Source organism: Hemibagrus wyckioides, linkage group LG13 (assembly GCF_019097595.1).
Source record: "Hemibagrus wyckioides isolate EC202008001 linkage group LG13, SWU_Hwy_1.0, whole genome shotgun sequence".
Taxonomy (NCBI): domain Eukaryota; kingdom Metazoa; phylum Chordata; class Actinopteri; order Siluriformes; family Bagridae; genus Hemibagrus; species Hemibagrus wyckioides.
In genome coordinates, this window is record NC_080722.1 from 26,579,690 (window position 1) to 26,593,933 (window position 14,244).

Consider the following 14,244-nt stretch of genomic DNA (forward strand, 5'->3'; position numbering starts at 1 on the left):
CATTTTCCTCACAAAGCTTGAAAGCCCCCTGTAGTGGTGAGATGGCTCCTTCCTGCCCACTAGCCCCTCCCTGCAACGTCGGTCCACCTTGACAGGGGCAGCTTCCGCTGACAAGGGGGAAATTAGCATAGCAATGGGGACCTCCTTAGGCCTGACGGGGATGGACATTGTAAGTGACACTGCAGCTCAGGCCACATCCAACACTCCTTACATCCAGTCAAGCCTCCACATCCACACAACAGCCTCAGTAACAGCAGCCAGGTACAGACGCTTCACAGAATCCTGCTTATGAAGATTGTTTACAAAATGGCTAATTCTGAGGGATTATTAATAGATTTAGCTCAAACCCATGTTCACTACAAACAAAAAGCTTGACCTCACGTTCTCTCAGTACTTTTGGGGGAGGTTGTATCTCTCAGCCATGGCCCAGCATTAATAGTCGCCATGGTTCTGCTCTGCAGGTTGATTCCATAACATGTCTGTCTTCATCCAAAAATGACTGCTCCATATTGATACAGGAGCCATGATATTCACCAAGACTCATCCCTCTCACAGTGCTACTGTCAACTCTGTAGCCCACTAAGTGATAAGAAAAACCTCCATTACACCTTCCTGAGCTGGCAGAACATCAGCCCTCATTCTTTCTAATTCAGGTCTGTGTAAGGTCTGTTCCAGTTCAGAGACCAAGCACAAAAGGTTGGAAGATCCTCATTGGGTGATAGATAGCAGGTTACTGTTGTTGTTGTCAGCACCTGTTGCTTTAAGCTTGAACCCTTTTACAGTTTTGCCCTCCATAAACATATCAAGGATCTGATAGGGTTCTGCTTCGGTTTGTAGCAGCTCAAGCAAGAGAGTAAAATCTTGTTCTTATTAGTGTTTTTCAGTACACCAACCAATCAGTGTTCCCCCGTCCTGTTTAACCTGAAACATCGCTAGTTTAAATCCCAAAGAGCTGATGTTGGACTGAGCAAATCATATAACCCTAAACATTTCAGTTCTCTGCTTACGTTGGACTCACATGTGCTGGAGATTGAGATCCGCTCAGGAAAATAGATCATGGATTCTTAGTACCAAGAAACAGCAACATACACACACACACACACACAACATATTATATATGCACACACATACATCCACATGTCTACGTGTCAACAATAAGAGTACAATTTAAACCTTGTCCAGTTGACTGATGTAAATGTGATCATACTGCACAAAACACACCCAATGGATTTGCCTTTTATTTCTATGTTTCTATGATAAAAGGTTATTTTTAACAGTATATATTCTAAATCAACTGACTGAGAGCCATCATGAAATTCAGCAGCATTCTACTAACATGCTGCAGAAATTTCTGATGTCTAATCCACTGGGGAACAAACTCTCTTTAGAGGCTGAGACACTCTCTGGGTCTGTTTTCAACATTAAACCCCAGTGACCTTTGAAGGAAGTGAACAGATTTCCTTAATATTGTTATAAGGAAGTAGGGAAATTTTCAGAGAGAGCAGCTGTAATTTTATTGCCCTAGATGGATTTTATTTGTTTAAACTAAAGTTAATTCAGTACAAATCAGAACAAACATCAAAAACACATTTTTTTAATTGTGTGACAACAAAAAACAGGCTTGTTTCCCTGAAAATTAACTAGTTACTTGAATGGTTTGTTTGTTTGTTTATTTATTTATTTATTTATCTGGATTTCTGATTAAGTAAACAAGTAAATCATAGTTTATTAACAATACTGATGAAGTCAGTAATAAACTGGAAACCCAGGGTATGAGCCAGGCTCAGATACATTAATGAACATGATACTGGGTCAGTGTGAGCTTTTACCTGGAATTAAATTAATACACACTTTCTTTTACATGAATGTCTCTATCTGCAAAGTAAATGTTGATATCAAACCCATTCCTGCTCTCTGAGATGACCCGAGTGTTTGTTCATAAGCAGCTCAAATGTGAATGTGTTATCTTCATCCACTAAAAATCTGTGTAACAGAGGGACAACACACACATCTCACACTGAAAGACAACACACTGACTTTATATCAGACTCACAGAGAGAAAATCATTCAGTTCATTCAGTTCTACTGAATGAAAAGGTCTGATCAGTTGATTTCCATTGTGCTGGTGAAATGGAACCCCAGTGTACTGGTAGAAAGGGTTAATTACCTAAACAGATTAACTACAGAAAATAGAAAATCATGTTAGCCCTGGTCAGTATGAGGCATGAAGTACTGACCAGAAATGAGGGTTAAATCCAGATGTTGGTTATTTTTCTGTATTAAACTAGATTTAAATCAAATGGATCTCTCATCATCCTATGTTAATGTCCTAACACGGCAATGTCCATATGTTATTATTTGCAAATTTATTTTGAACTTTGTTCTGTGAAACATTATCTATGATGTCATTTAAAAAAAACAGATGAACCGCTGACGTAAATCGTACATATGTATAGCATTTGTAAGAGTTACTTGTTCACAATGTACTCAAATCATATAGAAACAACACAGCATCCATTTAGGTAAAGGAAAAACATTTTCATTGGACTTTTCCTTTTAGCAATGCAGATGTTTTCTTCGGCATAAATCCATCTCATACATTTTTATAATCCTTGTTACTTGTTAACATTTTCCTTCGGTCTGATGAAAGGACCCTAGTGGAGTCATTTGTTTAAGGGGGAAATAGTTTCAGCATGGAGAATAGTATGAATAAACTAAGAATCTTATCAGAACAGCTCTACAAAAAGAACGTTTATTGTGAGATGCGTCAACTCTTGGTCTTATTGTCCTCTATGGAGATTGCTTAGAGGGGAAGAATCACTTCACTTATTCAGGCTCCTTAGCTGGAATTTTCTGAGAAATATGAACTCCAGTCTATCTGACTCCTGCGCTATGTAAGTCATGCACATTTTAAACATCAGAGAATAATGTTGCCTTTATCTGGCCTGGACGTTAGTTGTGGAGAGTGATTATCTAGCCTGGAAAAGCGTGTTTATTGTCAACCAGTGGACACATGCTGGTCTCAGATGTCTCCGATAACAATGGAGGGGACTGTAAGAGAAATTCTGTAAACATAACGTACAGCTACATGGTGAAATAATGTTATACTGAGTCCAGAGCTTAGGAGTAACCAAACTGAGGTCCTTGTCGGACACTCGTCCTCAGCAATATTATAGTAAGTCACGGTTTTTAAAACCGATTTAAAAAAAAGCATGTCACGATAAGTCATGTATCTATCATGACATAATCGTGGAAAAATAGAAATAAATATGTTGTGTAAAAACAGACGAGTGTAACTAAAACACAAACGCGGTCATGTAAGGCAGTGTAATGATTTATATCAGAGCTCTGTTCTAAATGCTCAGTTCTGATTGGTCAGCGGGTGTTGATTATTTTTCTATCACAGGGTGTAAGTCACAGACATGTTCACGGTTCACAGTATGTTGGATGCACCACAAAAACATTTCCAAATATGGGAGGTTTTCTGTAAGCAGATGTTTATTGAACATCTTCAGACATTATCAGCACTTTGCGTGCTTCAGTCAAAGCTGTAGGTTTCCTGACACAGTGGAGTTGTTCGGATGACTAACTGTAACAAGCGCAATGTTTCTCTTGTTAGCTTGAAAAACGAGGAAAACACAGTGTTTGGTGAGAAGAGGGAGGAGATGACTGCTTTCATTTCACGAACATTCCAAAACCTTAATTGCAACTATAAATGGATAAAAATTGATGATGTCATTCTTTAGTTAATAAAAAAAAAGAAAAATATGTAATATTAGCAAATTGTTGACAGAGTTTTGTAGTTATTGGAAAATAATTCCCTCTGAGGTTGTAACAGTAACTCCACTTCTTTCTGCAACACACCACCTCGTTTTTTTATTATTCTCCTATAAAACTATGCCCCGTTGTGCTTCATTCCTTACATAATATGAGAACAATAATTGACACACTGGTAAAACACCTACACGTCGCCTTGTAGATAAATTAAACACTAGCAAATGCTGAGATTAATCTGAGATTGATAGGCGAATATGGAAGAGGAGCATTTAATGCTGAGCTGTACCAAATAAAATAAAGGTAGCTTTTGCCTTTATTGCCTTTGAGACTCTCACCTCACCCTGGAGATTGATCTGTGACTGCACAACAGACCGAAAAGATTGCTGATTTGCTGATCTAGGAAATTTGTGTGAAGAGCTTAAGAGAGCTCTAAACTATTTAAAAACAAACTTAAAAATGAAACTGTAATTGTTCTGCTGTAATCATGAAGGCTACCCGGTGCGTATCCCTGGACTCTTACTTACAGTGTGCCTTTAATCTTTTACTTCATATAAATCAACATCCAGATGTCTGTAAAGCTGCTTTGTGACAATGTTTACTGCTAAAAGCGCTATATACATATATTTGAATCGAATTCACCTTACCCTTTTTTTATTTGGGGCTAGAGATTGGTGTATTAGAGAAGCTAGGCCTGGAGAAACATTCCTTTTTATCATGGTCTCACCCACAGACCGTATGCTTTTACCTCACAGATCTCCCCATACGTGTCAACCCTAGCTGATTTCCATATCCTAGCTGCAGAGAGAGGGGTAATTGAATCACCCTGCTGGAAGTGGCATTTAGAAGTGCTTGGGTGTGGAGTATATGAGCAGGCCTCATTATTTCTCAAGAGGGTGGTCTTTTGTGGCACCATGCAAAGGTGCTCTTCACCAACTCAGAGAGCCGTGCTCTGTCCGGCCACACTTCCTGCATCTCTCTCTCTCTCTCTCTCTCTTTAAAATGATTGTTTCATGTGATTTGAGTGATAAGATTAATAAGATGATAATCGGGGTGTCCTGCATCTTAAACATGGCTGTGTTCTTCAGAGCTTGGTCCAGACTGTATCTGTTATGCCTCTGAATTATTGTTTAATGCTTTATAATATATAATATATAATAAAATAGAATATGAGCCTCATTGCTAAACACAAGGTTTCACTTTAAATGCCTTTTTTATGATCTCAGTTGTATTTTATCTATTGAGGCAGATTTTCCTCACGGAAATTGCGTCAATGTGTAAATTATGTCAAGTAGAGGAGAAAAAAAAGATGTTATGGTCTAGGGTGGTGAAGGAGGAAGGGACAGGGTTGAATGGCCCAGCGGTCCTCCCAAGACTGCCCCTACTCACCAGAGACTGGGGCTGGGAGAGAGGGATTCTGGGTAGTGTAGTACTTCAGTGGTGTGAATTTATAATCATGCTTAAATAAACGGTCCTAGGCCTTTTTCTTTTACTTTCTGCGAAGCCATCCTTTTAACAACATTTACTTTCGTCTAGATTTTCAGACAGGTGTAGGTTTTCGGACAGGGCTGATTTTCAGCTGCAGTGTTTAATTGTGAGTAAACTACAAGTCACATTGTGCTTCACGTTTTGACGCATGCGCAGTAGGAGCGGACGTGTAATAGCCCACTGATAGACATGAACAGAGATGGGGAAGGAACTGGTGTGCAGATCTTAAACCATAAATAAAAACAAAAACAATCACGCATTCTTTTTTAAAAAGCCAAGGGAACTTTGTAACCGCCAATGTTTGCTGCGAAAGTTGAGAATGTCGTGGATTTGCATCAGGCAACATCTGGACGCTAATTTTTGGCTAGCCAGCTGTTTTGGTTTGGGGCGTTAAAAAGAAAGAAAGAAAGATTCTCGGTTTTTTTGTGTGTCGCAAAGCGAAAAAAATGCCACGGAACAACAGCAAGCCGTCACTCATCCAAAAAATCGCAAACCAGGCGCAGGTTACGTTTAAAAACTGCGACGACGGCAAAGACTTTTTGGCGAACTTGGCGGAGCTCAGCGCGCTGCTGAGCGAAATCAGGGCCGCAGACCTCAACATCGCGCCCACGAGGAAGAAGGGCTCAGGTTCGGGGACGCGGGCGCGCCACAGAGCTCCGGTCACCTACATGCACATCTGCGAAACTCGGACGTTCAGCATGGGCGTGTTCGCGCTGCGGAGTGGCGTCTCCATCCCTCTGCATGACCACCCGGGAATGAACGGCATGCTCAAAGTGCTCTACGGCAAGGTCCGGATCCGCTGCTTCGACAAGCTAGACGGGCCTCCTGACCCAGATCTGTACCCCGGTACCGTGTCCGGGGCTGGGAGTGAGACAGTGCGGAAGGACGCGGTGTGCCTGGCCGCGCTGCGCTCCAGCGGTGAGTTCATCCAGCAGAGCGCACCGTGCGTTCTGACCCCTCACACGGACAACCTGCACCAGATCGACGCGCTCGACGGACCCGCCGCCTTCCTGGACATCCTGGCACCGCCGTACGACCCGGAAGACGGCAGGGACTGTCACTATTACCGAGTGTTACGCACGGCCAGCAAGAACGGGGACGATAAAAAGGGCGAAGAGACCGCCTGTCTTTTAGAGATCCCTCAACCGGAGGAGTTCTGGTGCGGGGGCGAGCCTTACCCTGGCCCTAAAGTGGCCGTGTAGGAAAGCCTTCTTGCGCTGTTGGGCGTATTTACTGTCTGGGATGAGTTTACCAAAGTTAGAGATGGCTCAAAGTGAATCAAATTGTCACTGGGATAGATATAGTGCCAACACTAATGATCCTTGATCCACAATATTCACAAAAAAGAGTAGTGTACTTTTCCTTCTCACTGGCGTGGCATGCTCGCCTTTTAGTACTTTTACTAAAACAGATGCATGCTTTAAAATTTAAAAAGGAATTATGTTTCAGTTAAATTATTTTTAAATCTGTAAGAGAAAGATATGAAACATGTCACCTTGAGCTTAACACCTGAGTGACAGGAAATGGTACAAATATATTTAATAAGCACCACACACACACACACACACACACACATATAATCCCTTATCCTGGTATTTAATGTTGCTATGGCTTCACAGTCACAATCAACACAACCGAGTGAACACTATTTACAGCCTTAAACAATTTAATACACGTGAAAATGTGACATAACGTATTGATTCAGCTCTAACTGTGACAGTGGAACATTCCCATTGTTGTTTACAGACTTGGTCATCTGTTTAAATCTCTCTTTTTTATGAACTGTGTACTTGGTCAATGTTTTAAACTACAGACCAAAAGTCAATATTTTCTGGAAGAAATTCTTTCATTCTGATACGGTAATTCTCAGAGGACGTATCCTTCAGCGATTATAGATATAAGCGAATACAGATTACAATCACAATGCACTTTTTAACATTTATGGCAGAATTAAAACAGCATTTATTAATTCGTAGAAATTCAAATGAGTGACCAGGCGATTTCTTTTATTGACATATGACTTTTTCTTAAGGTATAAACACACACTAATCTTCACCTGTGCCCCATCCTTAACCTTCTTATACTACTTGAATCGGATCCTATTGACTAATGCATGGTCAGAAAGGTGTTTTGTCCAAAGATGTTTATGTTTGTGGAACAGAAAGACTCATCTGATCAGTCACACATTTAACCTTCTGTATTAGTATAGGAAAGGTCAGAGTCTTGGCAGACGTTCTGTGCGGCTTCAATTTCAGAAATAAATGAACCGAACTGTAGTTTTCCTCGTTATTGCTGTGATCTCATCAAGGGTCTTTGTTTATTCTGTATCTTTCACCTGGGAACACGTACCTTTAATCAGCTACTAGACTAAAAATGGTTATGATGGTTCAGTTATGTATCTTTAAATATTTTTGAAGGTATAAATTTCAGGGAGCAGAAATCTTTATTTCTGAAAGTATTCTAGTATGGAGGTGTATTTCTAAGCCCAGTGTTTTTCAGTCCTGCTTTCATGTGATGCTCATTTCATTTTATTCCTAATGCTCTAACGCCGGTTTGAATGTGTTAGTAAGATGAATATTTGAGTCTGGTGTATTAGAAGAGGAAAAAATCCGGAGTTGTGTCATACTGGGGAAACCTTGGGTCCAGGATTTACTGTGTTTCTAAGAACATTTTGTTCCCTACTATATATTCCTGATTAAATATATCAAATAATCTCATTGACCGTTTATTACACCTTCGTGATTTGTAACCGTTTCTATATAATATTGTCATTTTAACTTTTTTTTTCTTTTTTTTTTTAAAAAGAAAGAAATCTGTGGCCTTTATCAGATATTGAATGTAGTCTTGCCTTAAAAACATACGCTCGTCTACGTGCACACTGCATAACGTCTGTAGCTTCTGTTATTTACTGTACTGTATTTATTTATGTCTGTACAATCAGTTATGTGTATTCTTGATGATGGTTTATATTCTGACTTTAAAACACAATTAAATGTTTGTAAGACACTGCACTTTTATCTGGTGTTGAATATTCAGTATCTCACATGAAGAGAAACCAATGGATCATTCACTAAGTTTAGCCTAATTACAGTCAGAAAGGGGAAATCCTCCATTATGCCAGGATTTCATTCTGTTTAGTTGAAGCAACACTTGCGGTGACTGCAGTATGTAAATGAGATTTGCATTTGTCATGCCCGCTATGGCTTTTCGTGAACGTTTGTTGCATAATTGTAGCTTGTGTAAACTGTGAAGTCAGTGTAAACTGACTTCTCCGTACTTTGTCATTATGAATTGTCTTTGAGATGTCATGGGTGGCGTGATTATTGTTGACTACATGCATAGTATTTAAAAAAAAAAAAGGAAGCCAGTTAGTTATGGCGTAAATATTGAGGAGGAGGAGGAAATCTGTAGTAAACTCTGTAAAGTTCTTATCGCTGAAGCTGACTGCTTGTCTGTGATCCATCCTGATTTTCTACTGTCTCTGTTTTGAAATCATTTTTACTTTCTCTTCTGAATGCTTGTCATGCCTAGGCTTCCTTTAATAATCTGTATTTACGTATACCTGCCTTGGAATTTGTCCAGTTTGAGTTTATCATCAATTCTTTTCATTAATAAATAAATCCAGACTGGTTTTTTTTAAGCCATAAATTTTAATATATGACTTTTTTTTGTAAAAGGGACATGATATATAGCACATACCTTCAGATGCATTTCTATCCTGTTCTGAGTTTGTACATCCGTTTCTGTGAACTGAATAAAACTTCTTCTGTTCTTTGAGGCTTTCTTGTGCTAAGTTTAAGTGTGCTACTGTTCCGACCATCTTGGGGTGCACTAATCTGATTTCGGGCTCTTTGGACAGTAATTGTGCGTAATTGTCAGTCTGAAGATTACGCCGAGGTTCTTCTGAGTGCTGGCTCCAGTCCATAGCTCGAGCAGAACAAGGACATTCTGTTAGAACGACATGCCGAATGTGATTTTTTTCTTGTTTTACGGCTGTCCTACTTTAAAAGCTGGAAGCATACTCGGTTTACAGAGATGCAGATCAGCGTGATTAGCTTGCAGTCATTTTTTCTATATGCAGTAGATTAGGTTTTATTCAGCTTGAGCATCTTTACATTGCATTAAGTTTAGATGAATATCCATACATTATTTTAAGATATCATTATCATAGTCACTTCCAGACAACTTTTTGTTCTCTCGGTGATGTATTTACCTTGATTGCTCACCACACTCAGCCTTTCATATTTGGATGCCATCAACAATACAGTTTAGTTTTGTAAGCCAGGGACCGTCCCCACCTCTGCAGGTGTGATTTTTTTTTTAACCACAGACAGGTCACAACAATCCCTCTTTCCACTTCTCATGAGCAAATTAAATCCACAGACTTATAAAGTCATGTTTATTTATATAGAGAAAAGTTGCTTCTCTTTCTCTCTCATTTTGTGAATCCTATACATCTGCCTAACTTCATAAGATGGTCAAAAGTGAAAGGACAGATGGAGTCCGGACTGGGATGTTTTCAGAATTTGTACACATAAACAATCTAATTAATATATAATAAATACACTTTGGCTTAAGATTACAGGACAATACCTTGGTCCCGAAGCTGCCTGGAAATCTGACTGGTGCTGTTGCAGTCTGTTAGAGTAAAATCCTCAGAAGTGACTGAACACAAATCTTGTGTGTGTGTGTTGCTATATTTTATATCCTGATGTTAACCAAATGTCCCACAAGGGTAGGAATATCTCTCACTTTTGACTTTGTGAAGACATTTAGCTGGTTCCCACAAAGTTAATACTGCTTTTGTAAATAAAAAATAAATAAATAAACATAAAGAGCAAAAAGACATCCTTTTGGTTTCTGTGGTTACGAGTAAGGTTAGATTTAGGTGTAGGCATGGTATTAGTTTGCTGCATTACAAAGATTATGCAGTGTGTGTGTGTGTGTGTGTGTGTGTGTGTGTGGGTGGGTGTGTGTCCTTGTGAGACAGTGAGTCAGACCTGACTGGTGTGAAATTGGGAATTTCCTATTCAGGTAGACATCAGACTTTCCTACCTCTATACAATATGAACTTTAATATGAAGATGAAAATGACTTTTAGTCTGCAACAAACATTTCAGACTTTTGTGTTTTATTGATTGTTTTTTAATGATGACAGAAAGTTACTAACCTGCGTTAGTTATTTCATTCCAATTATATTTGACGTTCACAAAACAATGAGATCTATTATGTACATTTACTTTTTTAGCCACAATGAAACAATTCAACACCAAACGAAAAATGGTACAAAAATAGAGATTTTTTTCAAAAAAAAAAAATTAAAGAATCCACTGTACACTGTTTAATTGCCTCCGCACATATGCAGTTATGTACAATAAAAGAACGGACGAAGGCACAATAAACAGGGAAAAAAAAGAGAGAGAGAGAGAGTTAGATTCATCTCACACATTAGATTAACAGTTCCAACTTATTGCACTCTCTCTCATCTGGCCAACACGGACATCTCACACTGTCAGTAGAATACGTACACTCCCACATGCTGTTTAAGGTTATTCCATTAAATTATTTAACCTAAATATACAAAGAAAGTGCGTTTGGTCAGTCAACATGTGACTGAGAAAGTCATGAAAAAATGTGCCATACGAGGACGCGCACTGCTAGTGTCCCTCATCCAAAGTGGTTTCAGGTCATTTCCCTTGTTTTTTGCTTTTTAATTGTTGAACACCTGAACTGTTACCCCGGTCCATGTGCACCTGCAAAGTAAACACTGTTCGGTGCTGAGGATTTGGCAGCGCGTGCTCGGTTACCATCGCGACCGTTTCCTAGTCTCGGTTGCGCGCCGCCGAGCCTCATTGGCTGATTCCGGACGTAGAGTTTGAGCCACCGGTTGGAACTGAGGAGGAAGAGGACGATGAGGACGCCGTGGCTTTCCTGTCCTTCTGCCTCAGGTGGATCTTGGTGTGCCTCTTTCGTTCGTCACTGCGCGCGAATTTGCGGCCGCAGTAGTCGCAGGCGAACGGCTTCTCTCCGGTGTGCGTGCGAATGTGTGTGGTCAGATGGTCGCTGCGGCTGAAGTTCCGCATGCAGATGCGACACTGGAATGGCTTGTGGCCCGTGTGGATGCGGATGTGTCTGGTGAGCTCGTCAGAGCGCGAGAATCGCCGGTCGCAGCCCTCAGCCGGGCATGGATACGGGCGCTCGTGCACGGGCGTTTTGCTGGGCCTGTTCGGGTATTTCCGCGGGCGCAGGATGGGCCTTAGTGGCAGGTTCTGCGGGCTGTACGCGGCGGGTAAACGCGCTCCCTCGGCCACCGGGGCAGCCAACGTGAAATTCCTAATTGTGTTGAGCGGCGTAAGGGGCGGCGGCACACGGAAAGGCTCGAGAGGGCAAGCAAAAGGTTTGCGCTCGGGGATGGACTGCACGTCCCGCTGGCACGGGGGCTGGAAAAAGCCGGTGTAGTCCGGGATAATAGGGAAGAGGCCGGCATCAGCACTCGGTTTAGGGGAGGAGTAGGCCGGCGGTGGGTACGATGAGATGGGGCATGTGGAAGTGGAGAGAAAAGCGGACGGATCCTGGTAGACCTCCGCGCAGCCCGAATAGGGCGGAGGAGGGGAATAGATGTGCTGCTGCTCCATGTCCGTCTGGCCCTGAGCCACCGTGCAGCTGAGCGTGCTGGAGAAGTGAGCCGGAGACACCGAGGAAGAGGAGGACGGTGAAGAGGACGCTGATGAGGCCTGGGTCATGCCCAGGATGCCCGCGCTCACGATGTTGATCACGCCCTCTGGGTTCCAGTTGCCCGGATACTGGGAGTCGATAGAGAACTTGCCCATGTAGGTAAACGTTTGACTGCGAGGACCAGCCGGCTGCGCGAAGCTGCTGGGGTAGGGCAGGTCGACGGCGCGCTTCTCCGCGCTCATATCCCCGCTAACCAAGCCATCTGCAAGAAAGAGGAAATTTATAATACTGTTAGTAAGAGTATAGATTTTTTATGCACACACGAGGAATTCGTGCGCGCTAGGGAGTTAATCACAACTTGCATATTACGCACGAGCAGAACGGAGTTGCGATGCAGTTCAAGTGAAAGCCATGAGCAACTTACACATCACGTCAACATTACACCAAATACCTCGTTTAACATATGGAACTTGTTCATAAAACTTGTGTTTTTAAATCCTCTCTAGCACCACGTGACAGCGAAAACAGGTAGGAGGGTGCGCGCACCCGAAGCTCCGCTTACCTGCTGAAATTCCATTTATCTGGTCGTAATGTCCACCTAGATCACTGTTTGGAAAAATTGCCACCGAGGCTGGCAGCGGTGTGGTCTCGTCCAGTGAGTAGATACCCTCGGACAGAGGGTGCACGAAGCCGCCGAGAGTGACAGGGCTTTTCTCCAAAGTTTTAGCGGTCATCGTTCGGTCGCGAGAGAAGTGTTTGTGTTTGCGTGCGGATGACCCTCTGCTTTTTCACCTCTGACACTAAACTCACATCAGCAGGGCTGTCACTTAACCTAGGGAGTGTTTAGCGCTCACTCAGATATGATCCCGAAAGCGAGCCCTCTCATCAGGAGTGTGTGTTTTGTTGAATGACAGACCCTCACGGCGCATCTTATTGGTACTAAGTGTGTATTTATGGGGAGCCGTTCAATGTGCCGTTACGTCACTGACCATATAAGGACCGGACGGCAAAAGAACAGCGAAGTCGCGTGGTATGATTGGCTCTGAGGCCTGGTGACGACACCAAACGATAGTTGTCAATGGAGACTTCTCTCCCTTTTGCTTACAGCGATGGGCCAGCGGTAGGAAAATTGATAGAGTGAGTACTTATTCCGGGTTTAAAGAAGAAAAGTTGGCATGCAAACAAAATGGTTTTAACTGAGACATTTTCTGATGCGCAAAAAAACCTACTCGCTCATAGAATAAAAGTGATAAATATGTAGTTTCCTAAATGAAATCGACAGATTCGGGTGCAGCTATCACTCTGAATCAGGAATTCCGGTTTATCTTCAACCCCATACATGGTTTTTTATCCGGTGAACGAAACAACGCCCCTGCGTACATATATGGGACTTATTCCGGAACATGAGCATCGGAAACTGACGAGTCCTGCCGAGCAAAAAGGAGCCGATCTGAAAACCACAAACAAATGAGACGCACAATCACGGAATTTCTAGCTTTGGTGTCTTACTGTCGGAAAGTGTGTTAGATCTATTTGAATAGCCAGTGGTGTGTTGTTGGAAAGAGGGAAACGCGTTTTTAGTAACTCAAGTCTATATTTAGTGTTCAGCTGGAACATTAGGCTTTATTGATCTTATGTTACGCCATGTGTTGCTATATATGCATCACATTATTCATCATTTATTAAAGGCACATTATTCATTTTCTTCCAAGTTGAATAATAATATAATATAATTATTAATATATAATAATATAATTAATATAATAATAATAATAATAATAATAATAATAATAATAATAATAATAATAATTATTATTATTATTATTATTATTATTATTATTATTATTATTATTATACTTTTAGTACTTCTAGCTGATTGCCCTCTAGTGGTTTGCTACAGAAACTCAAAACAGATTTAAAAGATGTCCAAATAAATACGGTCTGTGGGGGTTCTGGGTCAGCAACACTGATCAACAATGAACTTTGTTTTTCTTTGATTGCGTCTCACGTTTTTTTTTTCCAAAACTACACAGACCACAATTTTCCAAAGTAGCCCCAAATTGACCATGGGTCTAATTATAGGCTAAAGTGAAATGTTCCGTTGTTGTAAGGTTTAGAAGATGCGACTCGACACTAAGACACTATGTTTTGGGTGAAATTTCCCCCGTGGGTTTAGAAACTTATCTGGAGGAGGAAGGCCACGGGGGAGGAATTGTAGCCCATGACAAGACCAGCACAGAAAACATGACACATATAAACGAATAAAGGAACCAGTTCACCATGTACAGTCACAATGCATACTACAGG

At 41.3% G+C, this 14,244-nt stretch overlaps 2 protein-coding genes across 2 annotated transcripts; one reads left to right on the top strand and one right to left on the bottom strand.

The window, feature by feature from the left end:
* Positions 1-5,414: 5,414 nt before the first annotated feature.
* Positions 5,415-9,039, top strand: adoa (2-aminoethanethiol (cysteamine) dioxygenase a). The gene has a single exon (XM_058407123.1). It carries the CDS (start codon positions 5,709-5,711, stop codon positions 6,462-6,464), a length of 756 nt encoding a protein of 251 aa, XP_058263106.1. The 5' UTR covers positions 5,415-5,708; the 3' UTR covers positions 6,465-9,039.
* A 1,379-nt stretch (positions 9,040-10,418) lies between these two features.
* Positions 10,419-12,863, bottom strand: egr2b (early growth response 2b). Its single transcript, XM_058405498.1, has 2 exons — positions 12,500-12,863; positions 10,419-12,199 (listed from the first exon to the last, which is right to left on the bottom strand). Exons 1-2 carry the CDS (start codon positions 12,669-12,671, stop codon positions 11,112-11,114), a joined length of 1,260 nt encoding a protein of 419 aa, XP_058261481.1. The 5' UTR covers positions 12,672-12,863; the 3' UTR covers positions 10,419-11,111.
* Between the last annotated feature and the right edge of the window lie 1,381 nt (positions 12,864-14,244).